General features: G+C 39.5%; 1 protein-coding gene across 3 annotated transcripts in view; it reads right to left on the minus strand.

Annotated features, from left to right (window-relative positions):
- Positions 1-10,970: 10,970 nt before the first annotated feature.
- The window catches only part of Fig4 (FIG4 phosphoinositide 5-phosphatase), a 105,348-nt gene continuing 93,911 nt past the window's right edge, over positions 10,971-22,407 (minus strand). For all 3 annotated transcript variants that reach the window (XM_040283202.2, XM_040283201.2, XM_005330160.4), the window contains one exon: positions 10,971-11,317. In XM_040283202.2, coding sequence (XP_040139136.1) covers positions 11,140-11,317 — 178 coding nt within the window. In that variant the 3' untranslated portion in view covers positions 10,971-11,139. The remainder of the gene's footprint in view (positions 11,318-22,407) is intronic.

Below are 22,407 nucleotides of genomic sequence, written 5' to 3' on the forward strand. Positions count from 1 at the left end.
CTGCTTTCCTTGGATATATAAATGTCCTAGGAGGGAGGTGCATTGCCATTCAAGGACACTACCAATCTCCAGGAGCTTCTGACACCCTAGGGTCAGGTGTCTAAGTCAAGACGCCTCCTCTCTGAACACTGCCTCTCAGCCACCGTATTTTTTAGGAGTGTGATCAAAACCTTTTCTGAGATCAGAAATTCTCCTTGGTCTCTCTTCACATCCCCACTGAGCTTCAACTTGTCCGTTACTCCAAACTATAACAGATATACAGGGTGCTTCTTTTGTAGACTTCTCAAATTTTCAGCAAAGTATTACTCAGGGAGAGATCTCAAATGGCCTTTAGTTTCTTAACAATAACATCGGCATATCAAAACACTTGAAATGGCCAGGATTCCTCTAAATTCTTTCTGTGAAATGCTTCATATGATCCTCATGTGAGCTCAAATGAGATTCATACTATTAAAAAAAAAATTCACATCCTAGGCCATCTAATAGAAAGAGAAAATGAGGGGGACAGAGGTTGAACATTACTCAGAACCTCTTGTTCACCAAATGCTGGACCAGAGGTCTCAGCCCAGGTTTTCTTACTCCAAATCCTACTCCTTCACTAGTCATTAGACATAGATCTGAGTTGGCACTGACACATGGAGATGTGAAGTGTCATTGTGCCTCTTTAGAAGGCTCATAGAGGCCAGGTAACATACAGAGTCCAGCCACAGTCCAGCAGTTCTCCATGTTGGCCTGCTGGGTCAGTGGTGGCCATTTCCCCAGACTCAGTGTATAATTGGAACTGACACGCAGGTGTCTCTCAGTGTCTGTGGGGGACTAGTTTCAGGACCCCTCTACCACAGATACCAAATCTACAGACACTCAAGTCCCTTATATAAAATGATGTAATAATTGCCTGTAACTTATGCACATCCTCCCATTTACTTTAAAATGTCTCTAGATTACTTATAATAACAATGCAAATGCTATGATGTAAATAGATATAACACTGTGTTGTTTTAGGGAATAATGACAAGAAAATTTGTCAGTAAATGTTCATCCCTGGTCAGTTGAACCTGCAGATTGGGAACACATGGATAAAAGTGTTGGCTGTACTTCAGTCGGGATGATCTCTTCTGCTATACTTTGGGTCACCGGCCTTGGTGCTGTTAGGATATGGTAGTAACTTTAGAGGTGGGACCTGCTGAGAGGTGTCTGGGTGAGAGGGGGCATGCCCCGGAAGTCCTCTCCTTGCTGGGGTTTGCTTCCTGCTGCAAGGTGAGCACTTCTTGCTCCTCCACACACTCTCTGTCATGACATGCTGCCTTTCCACAGGCCCAAAGCAACGGGGCCAATTGATCATGGACTGGACCCTCTGAAACTGTAGTTGAAATTAAACTGTCTTCTTTATAAGTTGATTCATCTGAGGTAAAGTGATGGAGAAAGGATGAACACATCTACACTAGATCCTTGGACTATGACTTAAGAGCTCTCAGAGCGATAAAGGCCACCTAGAAACTTCTCAAACCATTCCCTCCTCTGGGCCAAGATGATAAATCACAAAATATCACATCCTGGGGCTTAAATAGATTAGTGCTATTTAAGGGGAAAAAAAAAACAGTTTTCATATAGGTCTGTGCTCTTTCCGCCACACAACCAGTCCTGACCCAAGAGAAGATCCAGAGCAGCCCCCTCACCATGGCTGCCAAACCACAATTAGTTGATTTTCTTATAAAAAGAAAAAAAAACTCACCCTAGTATGTAAAATAGTAGTCTTTTAATACAGATAATAATTTGAGTTTCCTGAATAAACATTTTTTTAATTTTTAATTTTTTTGACACTGGGGATTGAACCCAGGGTCACTTTAACACTGAGCTACATTCCCAGCCCTTTATTTATTTTTTATTTTGAGACAGGGTCCCACTAAATTGCTGAGGGCCTCACTAAGTTGCTGAGGCTGGCCTCGAACTTGCAATCCTCCTGTCTCAGCCCCTCGAGTCACTGGGATACGGGCATGTACCACTGAGCCTGGCTTGTAATTTTTAAAAATGCAAAAGACTCTCAGAGGGTTTATAGAGAGATTTGATTTAATTCTATCCCAAGATTTCATGAGGAAAAGATAAAATAGATTTTTTACATGAGCTTAATTGACCTGAAACAATGACTGGAAAGGTCATACCCTTCCATTTACTAAATGTTTTCTGTGAACAAGCTGACCTGTGAATTTCTTTCCCTGAAGATCCAGACAAAATTAAATGTTTTATTGAACTGAATTAAAGATGACTCCATAATTAGGGAAGAGAGATTCATAAAGGACTTTTTTTTTTCACTCACACGTGATTTGCCAACATGTGGTATCTTTTCTCATGTTTATTTTTCAGAGGCAATGGATTTTATTGAGGCAGAACTAAACTTAAAATTGTCATCCATGTCTCTCGAAGAAAAGCAAAGCTTTGTAGCTAGTTCGTCTGGAAGTGGACAAATAATTCTCCATAGTGAAGTAAAAAGTTAAGAAAAAAAAAGAAAAGAAAAGCACATTGACCTTCCCCTGATAAAAAAGTCATCAAACATAAATAAATAAGGATGAAAAAGCATCTAGTCCATATGCAGAACACACTTGGGTGACTATATCAGATAGAGGCAAGCAGGGGCAGGAAGCCAGGGGTTAAATCTCCGAGAGCTCAGTGCTAAGTGGATGACTCATCCACATCTCCTGCTGGTCCTCAGATTCCAGAGTCACAGGGCTGCCAGAATGGTCCTGGAGCATTCTATTGAGTGGCGGCCAGGTAGGTGCTGAATTTGGGAGAGGAGATGAGTGTGAACATGGCTGAAGAAACACGCAGCCAGTGCTGTAAGAATCCAGGGTGCCATGAGTGCCCAGAAGACTGTGTCCAACAAAGCACTCCTTTAAGTCCCGGGATGCGCCCCATAAACCTATGATTTCTCAGCATAGTGGTTTCTGAAATGTGGCTTTTACATCAATGGGAGTTCCTGAGGTCAGAACTACTTTCATAATGACATGAAGATATTTGCCTTTCTTCACTGTGTTGACCTTTGACCTAAACTTAAAATTGTCATCCGTGTCTCTGATGGTGTAAAAGCAACAAGGGTAAAACTGTTGCAGCCTTAGCACACATCAAGGCAGGACACCAAACTACATTGTCAGGATTAGTGTGCTTCACCATTGCACATTCTGTACAAACTAATTTGATTGTCTCCCCTTGAGTACAGTCTATTCACGTGTTTCGTGTGACAGAATGGGAAGGAAACCTAAAATACCCCCCCTACACACCCAAGGACACTGGTTGCCTTAAGGAGTTCTGTAGTTGTTTGAGCTGTGGTGGAACTAATCACTTTCTCATGGAAGACTATTTTTACTTGAAAGAACAATTGCCAGACAAACTATAGTTGTTCTGACTTGGGTATTTGGCAGACTTTCTCTTAAAAATGAACAAAGTGAGCCTGTCTATTGGTACAAGGAAAATTGGCAGTTTTTGTTGCCAAAGATAAAATTTGAGCTTGTACCCACCACTGTGGCTTGGCAGCTTCCTAATGCTTAAAAAGCTTTTCTAGACGATTGGTTGACTATAAATGAATATGTCAACATTTGGAAGATCTTCCTGACTCAGTGAACCAAATATTTTCCGAATGATCAATCATGATGTTACAAAATCATGCATAAGTAAAAAAATCCATTGTAAGTTCAAAATAGACCAATGGATTTTTAACATCGTGGTTCATTGATAGAGTTTCAGATTTCACAGTTTTGCAACTGAGCTTTAAGAATCTGCTACTCCTTGAGTTTTGGTGTAGTAAGAAAGAATATCCACAATTATCTTAAAAAGCTATTAAAATATGCCTTCCTCCTTTTTCCAACTTCGTATCAGTGTAAAGAAGGATTTTCTTCATCTGCTTCAAACAAAACAAACATAACAATATACATTGAATGTCGAAGTGTTATCAAGGAAGGTCCCACTGTGGGGTGGAGGTGGCTGAGGCAGTCCTTCATTATCAGTTCTTGTGATCATGCTGGAAAAATTTTAGATGCTCCCACATATCAGCAGGCATGAATTTATTAGAAGAGATAGGGAAAGAGGAAAGGGGGACACTCTCAAGGGAAAGAATAGGTCCTCTAAAAGAGGAGAGAGGACTTATCCCTTCTGTTCTCCTGGTTTTGGGGGGGGGGGTTCCTGGGAAGTTTCCACAGAGTCCTGCCCAGGTTCACTTCTTGACTGTTGACTGACAGCAGGATTGCTTCAGATTTTTAAGTTCCCAGTGCCAATGGAGGGAGATTTTACTATTGTAATGACATGCTAAAGATCAAGTAACTCTGGGTCACTTTGGCCCTGCTGATCATTCTAATTGGAGCTTATTCTTACAGATTTTATGGTTAGGGAGCTTTGCTTCTAATTATTTTTCTCCCTGAGTCCTGGAATTAGGTGTGTGTAAAGGTCATGAACACCCCCTCCTCCCCCTCTTCAGGATAACTTGTATTCTTATTGGCAAGGAGGAGCCTTTGGGGCCTGCATTTCTCTTGCAGATAACAGGTTGTTTGCTGAGGACTGTAACATATCCTGTGGACTTAAGCCAGGAAGGGCCTCAGGTAAATTGCTTTTTAAAATATAGCAAGAGGGGGCTGGGGATGTGGCTCAAGCAGTAGCACGCTCGCCTGGCATGCGTGCAGCCCGGGTTCGATCCTCAGCACCACATACAAACAAAGATGTTGTGTCTGCCGAAAACTGAAAAATAAATATTGAAATTCTCTCTCTCAAAAAAAATTAATAAATAAAAAATAAAATATAGCAAGAGGGGTCAGCACTGTGGGACCCTTAACCTCGCGTTCCCACCGCTCACATCTGTCTGTTACCTATCAGAAGAAAATGTGAGAATCTAGCTGTCTTCCATTAAGCCAAGTGGTAAAAAGTTTTGGAAATATATATCAATGCTAATCTTCATGAACATTTTAAATTTGTTTTAGAAGAGTTACTTTTCATAAAATAATGCTATTTTTTGCTAACATGTAATGAGTTGACTATTGTTCTTTTAAAATCAATAAATATTTTAAAAGTTATGTTTTAAATTCCTAAATGTGGCAAATACTGATAAACAGGATCCACATAAACAAGAGCTCTTTGGAGGTCTTCAGTAATTTTTCCTACGCAATGAGGCCCTGAAGCCTCCATCTGAGAACCACTGTGTTCACATATTAGGCCCCTCACAGTCTCACCTGATGTAACTTCCCAACATTATTCTTGACCTTTCCCTTCTTGATCACCTCCCTATCCTTCCACCTCCATCCTCATCTCCAGAAATGCCTGATGACTTTCACACCCGCTTCCAGTGGGCTTATTTCCATCATTCTCTTGGACGCTCTCTCTGCTACTCATTCTCTTGAAATGACATTCAGACACATTTGCCCTCCTTTCCCTAGAAAATGAGTCACACACTCCCCAGGGACTTTGTGCAGAGCTGATTGTCTTGAGAAATAATTTTGTGTTAGACGTGTTATCAAGGAGGAGTCTTCTTTACCCTTAATGCATTAAAAATCAGCAGCCAGCCTGGCTCCTAGCACACTGATGATGATGCTCAACACATTCACCAAAAGAAAAAGGGAAAGGAGAAATGGAGGAAGGGAGGAAGAGGGAAATTATTATGACTCTGGGTCAGAGGGAGGGATCACGGTGGATGGTATGGAGAAGAAGGGAGGCCACAGGCAAAACAGCAGGCACACATTTGAAACCCTAGCTTCTCAGCACACATGCAAGCCTTCTTCCTTTCCCCATGCATTTCCAGGCATGTCTTATTTTCACATAAGCCAAAGATGCCCACATGCAAATTTAGTCATGCACCTCCTTCCCCTGAGGAAATCATCCAGAGACCTGCCCAGCTATTTTAGCCACAGGCGACATCATGATGGCCATTATTTCAAGTCCAGTATCTTGGGAAATGCATCTTTCCTTGATAATTCTGCTACTCTGGGAGGAGTTGGTGAACTTAATCACCAGTCCAGCCATCTCTAAGACATGATGATTGGGGGATGGGAAGAGACAACTTGTTTTTTAAAGTTTAATTTGGAAAGGAAAAATGATGATGTTAGGGCAATGCCGGAATTATTTGCATGTTAGCAACAAATAAAATGTTGCAAGAGGCACATTCCTTGTCTCTGCAACTAGTCTTATGGCAATATTTTTTGTGATTCTTCTCCCCATTTTTCACACCATGTTTCCCTTGCTTTTGACTAGCCTCTTGGCAACGTCTGGGAAATGGTTTTGCAGATCTATTTCCCAGCCCTTCTCTTTATAAACTAATGCAAGTGGTTTTATTTTGGAAGTTTCTTTGTGAAAGTTCTTCTCCAACCACTGAGGATCAATTCAGATTACAATTTTTATTTACCAACTGGATGGCAATTACATTGGAGTCCACTCAAACGAATGTGCTGAAGAAACAAGTGTACAAAATATTTTGCGTGTGGGTAGCAAGAGTTAAATGGCGTCTTAAATTTTTTTTTTTCAGCAAATGATCCTCCAGGTTCTAAAATGGAAGAAATGAAGAAAGCTTTCCATGTGCAGATAGAGAAAGCTGACCAGTGCTAGGAGCACACCAGAACATGTGCCATTTCCACAATAATCCATCTCCTCTTTCAAAGGGAGGGTAATAAGCCTCAAAGAGTAAGTAAAAGAGATTATGCTTCCTTCAGTAAAGGATTCATTTAACCACAGCAATCTTCAGTTAGTTCTACATTTGTCAGGCCCAAGAAGTGGACCTTATCTTGACAGAACAAATATAAAATATAAGAGGGGGAAGAGAAGGCATCTTTAAACTGATTTTAAAAGAACAAAAGGTGATTTCAAGAAAAGGCCTGTTTGGGACATTAGAACAACTTCCCCTTCTCTGGCTTCTCTAAGCAATTTCTTCTAACCAGCTAATGAGTCCAAAGGCACGTGTGAGGACAACTGAGAGGCACATCATTTTCCAAAAGGAGAAAACACTTCTGATTCAGTATCTGACAAATTCTAGGAAGGAAAAAAAAAAACTCCCAGAGTTGGGGAAAAGAGCTTTCCTGTGAAGCATGTAACAAAATATAGGACAATTTTAAACTAAAGTTAGAATCTCATTTTCAAGTGGCAACTGATTTATTCATACACAAGCGAAGAACAAAATGTTTTAATTCTGAGAGGCCCCACTTTTCTATGGAGAAGTGGACTTTGTATACAGCAATTCCAACTTGGATCCTCAAAATGTAAGATTAAATTCTTCTGAGGTCAGAGCATAGTCATATTGGTTTTTTTTTTCATGATAAAAGAATGATTTTCCTGCCAGAACGGTTTGTGCAATAGGTATGTCCAATCTTCTCAACCAGGTGGCAGGTAGCGTGTAAGCCAGAAAAGTCCAGCCAAGACCAAAGGATCTCCAGGTTTGACAAAATGACAGGACTTTCTCTGGAAGGGTGTCAAGATTTATACAAAGTGACTTTATGAAACTGTGTCCTCCTCCATTGCTCTCCTTTTAAAAAATTTATTCATTTATTTATTTATTTTAATTAGGTACATATGGCAGCAGAATGCATTCTGATTCATTGTACACAGCTGCAGCACAACTTTTCCTTTCTCTGGTTGTACATGACGTAGCATTGCACAATATGTGCAATCATACTTGTACCTAGGGTAATGATGTCCATCTCATTCCACCATCTTTCCTGCCCCCATGCCCCCTCCCCTCTCCTCTCTCCCCTTTGCCCAATCACAGTTCCTCCGTTTTTTCCATTACCCATCCATCCCCATTATGGATTAGCATCCAGTTATCAGAGAGAACATTTGGCCTTTGATTTTTTTGGAATTGGCTTACTTTGTTTAGCAAGATATTCTCCAACTCCATCCATTTACCTGCAAATGCCATAATTTGATTCTTTTTTAATGCTGAGTAATCTCTCTCTCTCTCTCTCTCTCTCTCTCTCTCTCTCTCTCTCTCTCTCTCTCATACATACACATCCTGACACACAACCTAAGAAGTCCCTGTGTTATTTTAATATAAATAATATCAACATCAACACAAATTTATTTCATAAGATCTGGTCATTATTGGCTGAGATTTCAATACATGATCTACTATATGTCAAGGCTTTCAGATTGTTTGATTTAAAGGATTAAAATCTACAATGCCAAGTTGAATGAGGAAGGCTATTCTTTTTTCAGTTGACTAGGGAATGATGAATATGAATACATGACCTTATTCCAAAATGATGCTGAGGTCTCAGGGTAGCAAGTAAACTGACATTTAGTGATGATTTAGAATACCCCCACGATCTACAGGTATTATATTCTTCTCCTTCTTTCTCCTTCTCCCTCTTCTCCTCCTCCTTTTTTTCTCCTCTTCCTTCTTTCTCTATTTTTTTAAACCAAGGACTGAACCCAGCCCCTTTTTAAAAAAATTATTTGCTCTCATTAGTTACACATGACAGTAGAATATATTTTGACACATCATACATAAATGGAGTATAACTTCTCATTCTTCAGATTGTACATGATGTAAAAGCACTCCAGTCATGTAGTCATATATGAACATAGGATAATAATGTCGGATTCATTCTACTATCCTTCCTACCCCCATACTTCCTCCCCTCCCTTAACTCTCCTCTACCTAATCCAAAGCACCTCTATTCTTTCCTATCCACCTCCTCATATTGCGAATTAGCAATCTGCATATCAGAGAAAATATTTGGCCTTTTGTTTTTTGGGGATTGATTTATTTCACTTAGCATGATATTCTCCAACTCCATCAATTTACTGGAAAATGCCATAATTTCACTCTTCCTTAAGGCTAATACTCCACTGTGTATGTATGTGTGTGTGAGTGTGTATGTGTGTGTATGTATGTGTATATATACATACACATACATACCATAATTTCTTTATCCATTCATCTATTGAAGGGCACTTAGATTGGTTCCATAGTTTAGTTATTGTAAATTGAGCTGCTTATAAACACTGATGTGGCTTAATCATCACTGTAATATGCTGATTTTAAGTCCTTTGGGTCCCAGCCCATTTTTTAAAATGTTTTATTTTGAGACAGGGTCTCAATAAGTTGCTTAGAAACTTGCTAAGTTTCAGAGGCTGGTTTTAAACTGGTGATCCTCCTGCCCCAGCCTCTGGAGCCACTAGGATTAGAAGGTGTGTGCCACCATGTGCAGCTTCTTACTTCTTTTTCTCCACAATTCTATACTAGATGAGTAACCTGAGGCTTAGCAATGCTAAAGTAATTGCTCAAAGTCCTATGTCTACTAGCAAGTTATGGAGTCAAAGTTCAAGCTCTTAACCATTACACATTTTTTCTTTTTGGGTCTACAAATGAGAAAGTCCTCTGCATTTTCTGATATATTAGCTTTTTAGTGCTTTTGACTATATATTTGCTTTGTTTACACACTCCTTGTGGTCATTAATTTCTTTGTAGAGGTTAAATGCTCTGCCTACCTTGCTCTAAATTCGTAAAGACTTACACAACTAAAGCTGAAGTCACCTGAATTAATGTCAAAATGAGTAGTTCAGATACCAGCTGGTTACATCAGGTTAACTCTGGGAAGGACACAGATAGAGCTGCCCGAAATGGAGAACACCAGGGTGTTGGTGGTAAAAACACCACTGCAGATGCCACCACCATCCACCACCATTGTCCACAGCAGCTACCACTGTTGGAGCATTTGTGTGCCAGGATTCACAGCTACAGGTTTTACATACCTTATCTCTAAACTTCACAACGAAACAACAAAGTAGGGATTATTATCCTCATTTTATAGCTAGAGTGAGTTACATTCACAGGTTATGAAAGAAGATCTGGATTCAGGATCTTCTCAAAAGACGCAACATAAAGTCCATTTTTATCATTAGTAGGTGGGCCTCCAGAAACCATGCTAAAAATAAATTTAGAAATTAAGATTAATGTCTGATCTATAACTGTCACCTCTGCAGCAACCTGGGCCTACCACCTGACTTGGGAAGACTCATGTGAGATCCCACACATAGCAGCAAGCTATTGTGTTAGAGATCTAAACTGCGCCAACACAAAATCCCTCCTACCTATTATTCTGTCATTCTCTAATCTTGATTTTATGATGGCATCAATAAAAAAAAAGTCTAATGTATCGGGACTTAACTTTTATTTTCAACGTTAAAACCTTCCCCCAAATTCCAGCATCCCAGGGTTGATGAGACTTTAGAGGTCATTTTCTCTTAGTGGTTTTCCTTCTCCCATGAGCTAGTTTGGTTCTCTATGTTATTTATTAAGAGAGAGAACTGAGACAATTTATAATAAATGCATACACATAATGAGATTAAATTCTTTGCATTAAACTGTTAGAAAATGCAGAAAGTTGTCACGATAGTGTTTATATGGAGAACAAACCAGCTGTGCACATAATCAGTCACCACCTGCCTGAACACCAAGTATCAAATACGGTGACACAACTGCACATCACAAAAGTCATTCTGAATGATAATTTTAATGTTTTATTTTGATATAATTTCATATTTTCAGAAAAATTGTTAGAATAGCTCAAATAACTCCCATTGGCTCTTTATCCACATTTACCAATTACTATTTTCCTCCACTTGCTTTATCATATATTCTTTTTTTCCTGAACCATTGGAAATTACTTTGTTAATGTTTGGTCCCTTTATCCACAAATATTTATTTCCTAAGAACAAGAGTTTTCAGAATAACGAAAATTTGTGTCAAACGATAAGGTTACCATTAAAACCATCAGAATAAATTTAAAAGTGATAATAAAAATACTTTGCCTTCATTCCTCCTAAGAGAGAAAGTTTTTGCCTTTTTTGCTTACTGTGCTATTCCTAGACCTTGCCATGGAGCCTGTAGGTGCTCACATAGTAGGTGCTCACAAAATACCTGTAAGTTTCGTAACAGGATGCTATGGTACTATACTGACCACAAAACAAACTATTCCTAAAATAAAGTAAAGGCAACAATAACAACATAGTTGGTCATTTCTTTATTATCTATTTGTAAGGAACAAAAAGATGGGAAAACTTCAGATGCAAAGGAATTTTGGGAAATTACATTTGTATGATGAGAGAAAACAGATAACCTAAGCAAATGGAACTTTCTGGGTCCCCATCAGGGCTATCACGTGGCCTGCATCCTCTTCACAGGTAGCGGTTTCTGATGTACTCTCGGTACATGTAAGTGTCCTCTTTACCTAGGGGCTGCATGATTCCTTGACTGGCCTGGATGTGGGCTTGGAAGATCTCTGTAGATTTTCTGTCTACCTTTGGAGGCTGAACTTCATAGATGTTATCTTGTGAGAAAGCAGAAATGGGTGTTCTGTAATAGAAGAAAGAAGACAGTTGCATTAAAGAAAGCAAAATGAAAGACCACAGAGAGCTATGGTCTCAAAAGCATTTGAGAAATGTTGACCTTGAACAATGTGCTTACTATTAAGGAGCTGAGCCTATAGGAATGACATCTGCAGTGCCTGGTTTCCTCCTCTGCGGGGAAGATGTGCTGGACCAGTGCCTGCCTGGACACCTTCCCTGACAAAGGAAGGGCAGGCTTCTCTGTTAGCAGCCCAATCTGGCTGCCACAAGACTGGGAGCAAGTTTAGGTGGGAGCTGTACCTACATTTTGCTCTTTGTCCTTGGCACATGGTAGGCACACAACATGCAATGGGTTTTTAAAAGATAATGAGTAGGAATGAGTGAAGTGGGGGTTACTAATGATTTCTGCCTCCCATGGTTGTTGAATAAATGAATTTGCTTCAGTAAAGTGCTCATTTAGCATAGTGCCTGGCACACCCCAAATGTTAGTAAACATGAACTACTATTAACAATTGCAATGTTTAATGTTTTAAAACATATTTTTTTAGTTGTAGTTGGACACAATACCTTTATTTTATTCATTCATTTTTATGTGGTCCTGAGGATCAAACCCAGCACCCCGCACGTACCAGGCAAGTGCTCTACCGCTGAGCCCCAGCCCCAGCCTCCAATGTTTAATTTTTTATTGCAATTCTGAAATCCTGAAAGTTTTAACAACCAAGCTGCTTTGCCACAAAGCCTAACCCTACTGAAACTCATTGGTGTCACATCCTAACCTGAACTAACAGCATTCTCCCCACTTCATGTGAATACTGGTGTGTTTTATATTAGACATGGCCTCAGATCTTGGTAGGGTGTTATTATGAGGTGCATGTACCAAATTGCTGTGCTATCTAATTCTTAATTCTTATCTGGCCTCAGACTTTTGGATGAAAAACTATGGATCTGTAATAGGCAGCTTCCTTCCTTTTTGGGATAATTTAGAAAGCATCTAAGAAATTTCTTTTGAAAAATATCCCTCTTTTCTCACCCGCTCAGGCTTCCATAATGCCTGAAACTTCCATCCATCCCCTGGGGAATGCATGGTCTCTGGAAAGACCTTGTCAAGATGCAGCTAGGTATCTGGCACATCCTCAACTTATCATAATCGGAGCATCCACTTGTTATTACATTCTTAGCTAGGGGCAGGCCCTCAAGGGATGAACCAACTAACAAGACAGGTGCAATACAGTGTGAGTTGAGGGATGGGGTGCTTCTCCACACCAGGACACCCAAGATAACACAGAGTGAGAAAACCTGGAGAATCTATTTCTGCTGGGCTGGGACTTGCTCTTCAGTATTTCATTAGAGGAATCCAAAGGAATCCAAACTGTTTGCAACTGTTTGGTCAGTTGGGACCTGATGTTAGGGGAAATTCTCTATAGTCAGAACAGAACTGGATCCTAGAGCTAGCAGGGTCTGTGACATTTTTCTGGACACACAAAGGAAGACAAAAATGGTACAGTAAACCACGTCCTCCCCAAGGGCTCTATCTTCATAGGATGTACCACAATTTAATGTGAGGTTTTCTCATTCTTCCAGAAACTGACAAGGTAGCTCAATGTACTTTGCCTTCATCTAAAATCAGTGCTAACACTATCCTGGGATAATTAGAGACTACATTAATTCACAATGAAATGAAATAAAAGTGGAGGTGGAATAGTCTTTCTGGAGGCCAACCTCAATTAACTGTTTTCACCTCAGGACAACATATTTCAACTCAAATTTGGTAGGTAATTTATGAAATCTATGTACTTACATTTTTAAAGCACTCTAATAATTTCACATAATCTTAGAATGCATCTTATTTAAGCAAATGAAAACCAAAGGGTAAAGTGATTTACTTAAAAGTTCCAAAGATAAAAAAAAAAATAAACACCAGAGGTGAAAAAAGCCTGAGATGTCTGAATTTCAATTTGTCAGCCTGGCAGGGCTTTTCTTCAAAATACATAAGAAACAGCTCTTCTAGCATCTGTGGTTGACACTTGAAAATGGTGAATGGTTGGGATAATTAATACATGAACACTTCTTCTCAATTTTCCCTCAGAAAAAAACAGCACCTCTACAGTCATTTGCATAATTCAAGGTGAGATGCTAGAATTCTTTAATGGTTGATAGTATTCAGGGCCACACCATTTAACCAGACCCTTCAGAAAGGTGGCTTCATTAGCATTTTCAGAGATTATCATCAAAGCAGCAATCACAGCAACTCCTCCGGAACCACATATCTGCACCTGTCCAGCTTCTGCCCCTCCTCAAAGCTCTTTTGCATATATTACTCAAATTTCACATCTACTTTGGAGGCAGGAAGCACAAGGATTATGCTCTTCATTTTATAGATGAGATGCTTAAAGTCTATTTATAAAATGGGACTAATGGCTTCTGTTCTGTCTTTGAAGCCAGATATTTGCCCAAAACAACGTGCACATTGACTAAGATGTTTCAGGCAGGAATCATTAGATATCCACCTCCAATAAATGGATGTTCCAGGATACCTTCTGAGAACTCAAACTTAAATGCTTGGCTGAGAAAGGAAGATTGCTAAGTCACCAAATTGTTAATTTATCTTTCAAGCTACTGTCCCAGACGCCTCAGCTGAACACACATCTGGGCAGGCAGAGGGAGGCACCAGAGCCCAGTAACTGCCAATGGTGCAGCGCTGAGACAAACATAAAGAGGACCATGAGAACCAGCCACTTCCACCCACTGCAGTGGGTTTCTTATTGGTCAGTCCATCAGGAGTCCTCATCCTACTCATCATAAATTGCTTCAATGTCACATGGAGTAATGAGAAATTATTCCAAACATTGTAAATATGAAGTGTCAAACACTAGCCTTAAGTGGCTTCAGACTGAGTGGTAGGTGGGTTTAGGTTTTGCAATAACACCCCACTATGGCTCTGTGCAGGGAGTGACAGAATGCACCAACTATTCCTTTGGTCCTTTTTATTCTTCTCAATGCAAAGTCTACATTAAACAATAAAACTGTGGAGGCTGAGGCAGGATGATCATGAGTTCAAATCCAGCCTCGGCAAAAAGCGAGGCACTAAGCACCTCAGTGAGACCCTGTCTCTAAATAAAATACAAAATGGGGCTGGGGATGTGGCTCAGTGGTTGAGTGCCCCTGAGTTCAATCCCTGAAACCAAAAAACAAAAAGTAAAATAAAATTGTAATGTTGAAATGTTTACTCCTGGATTTGGGACAGAAAAAAGTTGAAGACATTCCCAATATTATTGGTATAATCAGAAAAAGGAGCAGGAAGTAATGGATTCACAAAGAAATCTCTTTTTCATCATGAAGTCCATCACAGCGAGCTCTTCATCCTCTTAAAACAGTGGTTCTCAAACTGTGATCCTTACACCAGCTACATGGGCATCACCAGGAAATATATCAGAAGTATAAATTCTCAGCTCCTATTCCAGACCTTTGGAGTCAGTCACTGAGGGTGAGGCCCAGTAAAGGTGTTTTAGTGGCCTTCCAACTGATCCGGACACTCGCTAAAGCTTGAGAGATTCTGGTCTAAGAAATCCACCATCACCATGGGCTGTATGGATGAGCTACGTCAAACACTAAATGAGCTTTCACTGCGGTCAATGCAGCAGCACTGAACATTTTAGAGCAAGAAACTTCTTTTTAAATAATACCAGAGCCCTACGTTTGGAAGGCAAAATTTAACCCTTAATTGTAAAGATGTGAGCAGCAATATTAGATTTAGCATGCGCTTCCTAGTGAGTAGATACTTGATCTCTGCATTGACTTATGCGTTTCCAAGGTGGGAAAGAAGCACAATGACATCCAAGACACATACAAGGGGCTGATAGTCTCTGCCTTGTCTCTGGGGATATTAAAAAGAGATGGAAGTAAATCCAGTATCACTTCTAACACTCCAAAACCAAATAGTCTTTTTATTAGCTTAGATGGCTTCTGTTTCTGTATGAAAAGGCCAGTATTTAAGCATTAAATGATGTGGAAATTTTGAGACTATCTTATTATTCATTCCAGTGGAGAGAGCTGGCTTGTTATTGCACTTTCATAGTAAAATAAATAAATAAAAATAAATTTAAGAAATCCACATTTCTCCCCTAGCCATAAACCACTTTTCATAGCCCCCAAAGGATAAGACCTATTGTTCCCTCATTCAAATACCAGCAGTATTTTTGGAGATAAAATAGTATAATTGCAACATTGTAGGCTCATTTCCTTTTATCTTCAAAACCTGGTTCCATCTTCAAGGAGAGTTCTGTACTTCCCCTCAAGGAATGTTCCAGTCTTATTTAGAATAATATATTTACCAATTCATTTATGGGCTGTTTAGCACATACTGTTATTGCCTCAAACACGGAGCACTTGGCCTTAACTGCACTTTCCATTCACAGAAGAGAAACACTTCAGGCAGAAATTCATTATACAAATCAGATTTTTTAAAGAAAATCTTTGTTGGTACCCTTTTAAGCTCTTTCTTCAGTGTAGTATTATTCACTTGGCTGGTTATGATATGACCATTTCTGATAATAACTCTACCTTCTACTTGGGTACAGAATTAATGTCTGAGTCCTTTATAGTTCCTGTTGATATTTTTTTTCTAACTTGCACATCAAACAATGATAAGAAAATATTTGATAAGAAAATATTTCATTAGTCAAACTTTCAAAATTGAGTAATGCCATGATGATTTATGGTTGGTGATTGAAATATTATAAAATATTTGTATAATTTCAATGATTTTTATAAATGTAATATTTTTCTATATATTAAAATCTTATGCTTTTTTCTATGATTAGCGTTTTGGCATATGTCAAACCCCACTTAGATTTCCAGAAAACTTACAGTTCTGGTTGCTGAATATATTTCCTTTCCCAATGATCCTTTTCTGTGGCTACCAAAACTCTAAATTTTTCTCTCAAGGTTATTATATTCATATAACTAAATGATTCTTTATTGGTCACAATAGAGTCACAGAATCAAGAGAGTATTACAGCTGAAGAGGATCCTATGGAAGGCTTTGACCTTGACCGGCTAGTTCGTTTGCAAATGATGGTCATTATTAGGTCATTTCTCTAATAGTTACTTAAAAACTATAATTAGAGCAAAATAATAATTATGCTCCACTTAAGATACTTTGGTCCTAGTTGTGCGAAACCTTAGCAAATGTTCTTAATAGTAACACTTTGTCTTTCTGCTGGTCTTGCCAGGAAATAGTATCCTTGTGATCTAAGTTGTGGTGGTGTGATCTATGATATACATTACCTTGATATGTTTCTCTTTTTCGAGCTTTGATTATTATGGCTTTAATTATGCTCAGTGGTTTTAGTCCTCAGTTTGTGGGCACCATTCTAACATTTGGTTGATGTCCATTGCTTCTGTTTAATTTTCTCATTAGATTATTTGTATCTTTCCAACAAGGTATTCACACACTGAAGCCCCACCTCAAATACTACCTAAGAGTATTCTATCAAGATGATACAGTGAGAATGTGTTTGTTTCTTCATATTAAAAAAATCAAGGAATATTACCCAAATTCTGTGGATCAGTATACAGATGTCTGAATCCAAAATGCAGCTCTTGAACTACACTTGTCCAATATGGTAGCCATTAGCCATAAGTAGCTATTTATATGTATATTTAAATTAATAAAAATTCAATATTTTAAAAAATAGCTTCTCTGTAGTACTAGCCACATGTCAAGTGCTTGATAGCCACCTGTGGCTAATGGCTACCATAGTGGAAAGTCTAGACATGGGACATTGTTGAGAACCGTTTGTGGGCTGTGTTGTGCATCATATTCTAGTGAATATGATAATCTAGTATCTGGGAACTTCCAGTGGACATTTCTTCTGATTAACTGCCCAGAGACATGTGGATTTCTATTCCGATCTGCCTGGTCTCACACAGCACCAGAGATGGGGTGACCTGTTGTAGCCGCACAGCCCCTCTGAGATGGGTGTGACCTGCCAAGATGCCTTGAAATCTTTGAAGGTTTATTTTGACTCCGCCTTTGAAGTACCCCCTTAAATAAACCATGGGAGTCATTTTTTAGTTGTTCAACTCCAGCTCCTGTGTGGCCTGGACCTAACAGGGGCTCTCCTTTACAAACTATACTTTGTCATTTGTCCTTCACTAATTATTCTAGCCTTTACTATTTCCCAGGTGGCTTACACCCCACTGAGCAGGAAGAACCACCTCCCAACAAGGCGCTGGCTGCCTCCCCACAGGATATTTCCATCATCACAGAAAGTTCTGTTGGACAGCACTATTCTAAAAAGTCTTTCCTGTTATTTTTTTCCTCAAAAATTCTGTGTACCTTTGTCTTTCTAAGCCCATTATAATATACCTCTACATAGCACTTATGACTATTCAGTCCTTTAATTACGTGTTTGTTAAGTATTTTATCTCTCATCTGTTTACCCAGTGGTACAAGTTTTTATGATTCTTTGAATCATATGCTTAATTATTTCCCTGTGATAATGAAATCCTTATTATCCTTCTAAAGTGACCAGAATTTAAAAAAAAATCATCATTACAAATGTAGGATTTTAAACATACTTGTTGAGTTTTATTCCATTCCAGGAAATTCAAATTATCCTCTTCAGGTTTATTCCTGAGTCTTTTTGATGTGACCCTAGTATCTCTGATTGCTTTTTTATTATATGGATTGACAAGAACTTCCAGGCTTAGTCTGTACATATCCTAACACAATCCTGGAATCAGATACCTCTCCCAGAGCTCTGGGTCCTATCAGTGGGGGGATTGGTATTTTAAGACTATAATGCAGATACTAGGAATTCTCACTGTTATTGGGCCATTGTATGTGTGCGTGCATGTGTAAATAAAAGCCATGCCCAGGAGAATCTTGTTTGTGAAACGACAAAAGGATGATAGAATTAAAATATCCCTCCTTTTTGTGGTACTGGGGATTGAACCCAGAGCTCACAAGTGCTAGGCAAGTGCTGTACCACTGAGCTACAATTGATCCTCATATACTCCATGTTTATTTAATCCCTTAGTAAACATATAACAGCTTCAAAATAACAACAAAACCGCTATCAAAATGATTCCTGAAAACAGACTTTGTTTGTATATACTTTCCCTATTGCCTTCCTAATTTTTTCAGAGTTGCACTAGATTATACATTATTTTAGCAGATACCAATAACATCCCCTCTCTCCCCTTATACCCTCATTTTAGTTCTATAGGCAACTATAATTTAGTATTCATGATGGGTGTTTTGTTAATATCTGTGCTAGCTTTCTGTTTAGTTCTCTCATTAGATTTATAATCAATTTATAAAGAGAGGGAAGGTTTATTTTGACTCCATTTTGAAGGTTTTAGTTCATGATCAATTGTTCCACTGCTTTTGGGCCCATGGCAAGAGGGCATGGCAGAGGCAGCTGCTTACCTCATGACATCTAGAAGCAAAGAAAGAAAGGGGGGCTAGGGTCCTTCGTGGGCATGCCCCAAGTGCTCTGATTTCCTTGCTCTAGGCCCTACCTCCTAAAGGTTCTACCAATTCACAGTAATGCCATGAGATGGGACCTAGTCTTTAACACATGGGTCTGTGGGAGTTACTGATCCAAACCACAGCAATGTCATTTTAATTATCTAAAGCTCATTCTCCACTAGTCTCCACAAGGAGGGTTCAAGAGAATAATACCTCCTGAGTTCTTATTCATTGATAACAAAATGTCTCTGCTTTTATACTTAAAAGTGTTGAAAATAAAATTCCCAGCCCACATTTTCTTTCCTTGAGAATCTGAAATATATTACTCTATATTCTTTTTTTCTAGCCTAAAGTGTTGTATCGAAAAAGCTTTATGATAATTATTTTCCTTCTCTTAAAAATCACTTGTTCTTTTTGTCTGGATGTCTAAAGGATTTCCCCTACTTTTTGTGGGCAGGAGGTACCATGGATTGAACTCAGGGGGTGCTCAACCACTGAGCCACATCCTCAGCCTTATTTTTTTGTATTTTATTAGAGACAGGGTCTCACTGAGTTGCTTACTGCCTAGCCATTGCTGAGGCTGGCTTTCAACTTGTGATCCTCCTGTCTCAGCCTCCTGAGCTGCTGGGATTAGAGGCATGAGCGGCCATACCTTGCAGATTTTTTTCCCCTTTAAAGTACAGTTAACATATACTACATCCTGGTGTTAATCATTCTGGGTCAATATTCTCAGGCATGTGATGTGTACTTTCAATATATAATTTTAGGTAACTTTTTATTCCAGGATTTTTTCACTATTTTAAATATTTTTTCCTGTCCCCTTGCTTTGCTTTGCTGTTTTAAGACTCCTATTTCCTACCTTAAATCTTCTTTGCCTGTTGTATTAAATACTGTTGTCAGTATTTAATACTTTCTCCTAAATTCTCTTTATATCTTTATTTCTTTTTGAGTTTTAAAGTTTTGTATTTTAGCTCACTTTGAAATAGTTTCCTTTTGAGCTCTCATTGACTTCTTTCTGGATGCTTTCATTGACTATAGGGATGTTATTCTGTCTGTGTTCTGTTGTTCTTCAGATAACTTTATATGGAAATGGCCCTTGGTACTCTTTTATTGCTCATTTTGCAAAATTAGTTTTCCTGAGTCCTGAGAAGGGGGTTTTAGTTCAGGGAAACTAGTGAAGTATTAGCAATCAAGACAGCTTGCTAAGACTGCCCTTGGGTTGCCTTCACCCACTTTGAAGTGGACTTTCACTTTCTCTCAAGGAAAGTATGTGAAGGCCCCAGCCCCTTTCAGAACTCACTAAGCAGCCTGGGACCACAATGACCTGGTATCAAGTTGGGTGAAATGCCTCTTGGTGTCAGGTGCTCTGCTCAGAGTCACTGCAGTGACTTATCGTGAGCACTTGTTAGCTATTCTGGGGTCCCCTGTTCTCAGGACTATCAGATGCCCAATGTTCCCTCTTTGTTTCTTTCCCTTGAACAAATACTGCGTCATGCAGGTCGATGGCTGTTGGTATTTACCTCCACACCTGCCTATATTTTGACATTTGTGGGGCACTTTGTAGTTTTGAAGTGTTGTCTGTGGATATTGAGTTTTGCCATTTAGTTTTTTTCTGTTTCTGTGTGAAGATTCAGAGAGACTTTTAAAACTGTGCTGCTCTCTTTTTCTTTTTTAAAAAAATACTTATTTTTTAGTTGTAGTTGAACACAACATCTTTTTAAATTTTTTTTATTTTTATGTGGTGCTGAGGATCGAATCCAGGTCCTCACACGTGCTAGGCAAGCGCTCTACCGCTGATCCACACAACCCCAGCCCCGCTGATTTCTTTTTCTAAGAACTCATCAGTCACATCTATTTTAACAAGGATATTTTTCACCTATCCCTCAAACTGACCCCTAAATTTGAGGTACTGTTGTCTGCATAACCCCACTCTCCCTTGTCGCTGGGAAGCCTTGCCACGCTGCCTCTCCTTATCCAGGGCTGCCCTCCCTGCAGCTCTTTCCCACCTCCTGCGGGGGGCGGGGGGGCTTTGCTCTCCTCAGAGACAGCTGCTCACCACAGGTGTCCAGATGCAGCAGCTCACTTATCACTGTTCCCAAGAGATTTTACTTTCCTTTGCCACACTGGATCTGGGAGCAGATGGGCAGTCTCTCTGTTTATAGGTCAGTAGGTTACAAGAAACCTCGATGAAGACAGTTGCACATGTCCAGAGATCTTGGACTTCTAAGTTCTACTATATAGGCAGGATAACTGAGTGGCCAGATAGACAGACTGTAGGATTACATAGATCACGTTCCTCCAATATCCACTTGAACTTCCCTTCTAGTGTATATAGAAATTGGAAAGCAAAAAGCAATACCAGACTCTCTTGCAATTTAGGTTAAAAATGTGACTATGCACTGCTTGTATTCCCGCGATGCTTTGATTTGGAACTAAATCATGTGGAAAGAAGCAGGATGTGGGTTTCTACTGTGCAGACTGTGGCAAAGGCAATGTGTTCTTGAGTTGGCTAGTGCAGTGGCAGCTTCCTGAATCTAGCTGATGTGGTTGGTTTAGAGCCAGCAGCTGCTGGGATCACCTGCGATCAATGCAGATGGAGCAGCTACTCTGGCAGTTTGCTGTATGGCCCTGGGAATCATTCCTGGAAGCTTGGTCCACAGTCTTTTTCTTCAGCCCTCAAGTGATTGTGAAAGACACCTAAAATCTTAGAAAAAAATCACTTTCTGTTCACCTAGAGTGGATTATCTTTCTGCAACCGACCCCTGACCATCACAGCCAGCCAATGTGTAAAGCGCATCCAGCTCCAGCCTCCTTATTTTAATCAGGAGCAGGTACCCAGGCTCCACATGACTCCCCAAGGGAACAGAAAAGATAGTCCATCACACGCACACACAAAAGTGACAATGGTAGTACTTTTTATGTTTTAGCCACAGTCGTAAATATTTTTTATTGATCTAGGAATGGAAAAATATTCTTTTTATGTTCTCTTTGAGAAATACAATGTAAAAATGTCATTTTTGTTTTGTAATAAAACTTCTAGTTTTAAAGAAATGAAGAATGATGAGTTTCTGACCTGAAACAGGTAAATGCTTCCAATTTGGAATGTAATGATTTGGGGAATCATTCCCGGAAGATTGGTCTACTAAGCTGGATGGTTCCACTTCCATTTGTGGACATATTACCTACCTTAGTATAAAAAGACCTGCAGTTTTTCTGCATTTTCTGCAGCCAATGATACATGGCTGCATTGTTTTGGGCTCCAACTTGAATGCTCACCTGCTGTTTAATGACAGAGTGCTTTGCTTTAAGCCACAGGGAACAGGGACTGGTTATACTGCACAGCACTGGGTCTGAGAGGGCATTTCAGCCAATAAGGACAGGTGGCACATGAAGCACACAACAGCTGTTCACAAAAGACAAAGAATGCAACAGCTCCTGCCACAGTCACCCTTTCTCCCTGCCTGTAAGCAGGGCCAGATTTTTCCTTTGGGGCAACTGGTCATCTATGAGACATTTACACAATGACCTTTTGGGAGCTGTGTCCCTTCTGTACTCACATTTCCTGTAACGGTAGGCACTGTGGTCTGTCAGTGAGTTGCATGGCCATGTGTCTTGTCTCT

Source organism: Ictidomys tridecemlineatus, chromosome 8, assembly GCF_052094955.1.
Source record: "Ictidomys tridecemlineatus isolate mIctTri1 chromosome 8, mIctTri1.hap1, whole genome shotgun sequence".
NCBI lineage: Eukaryota > Metazoa > Chordata > Mammalia > Rodentia > Sciuridae > Ictidomys > Ictidomys tridecemlineatus.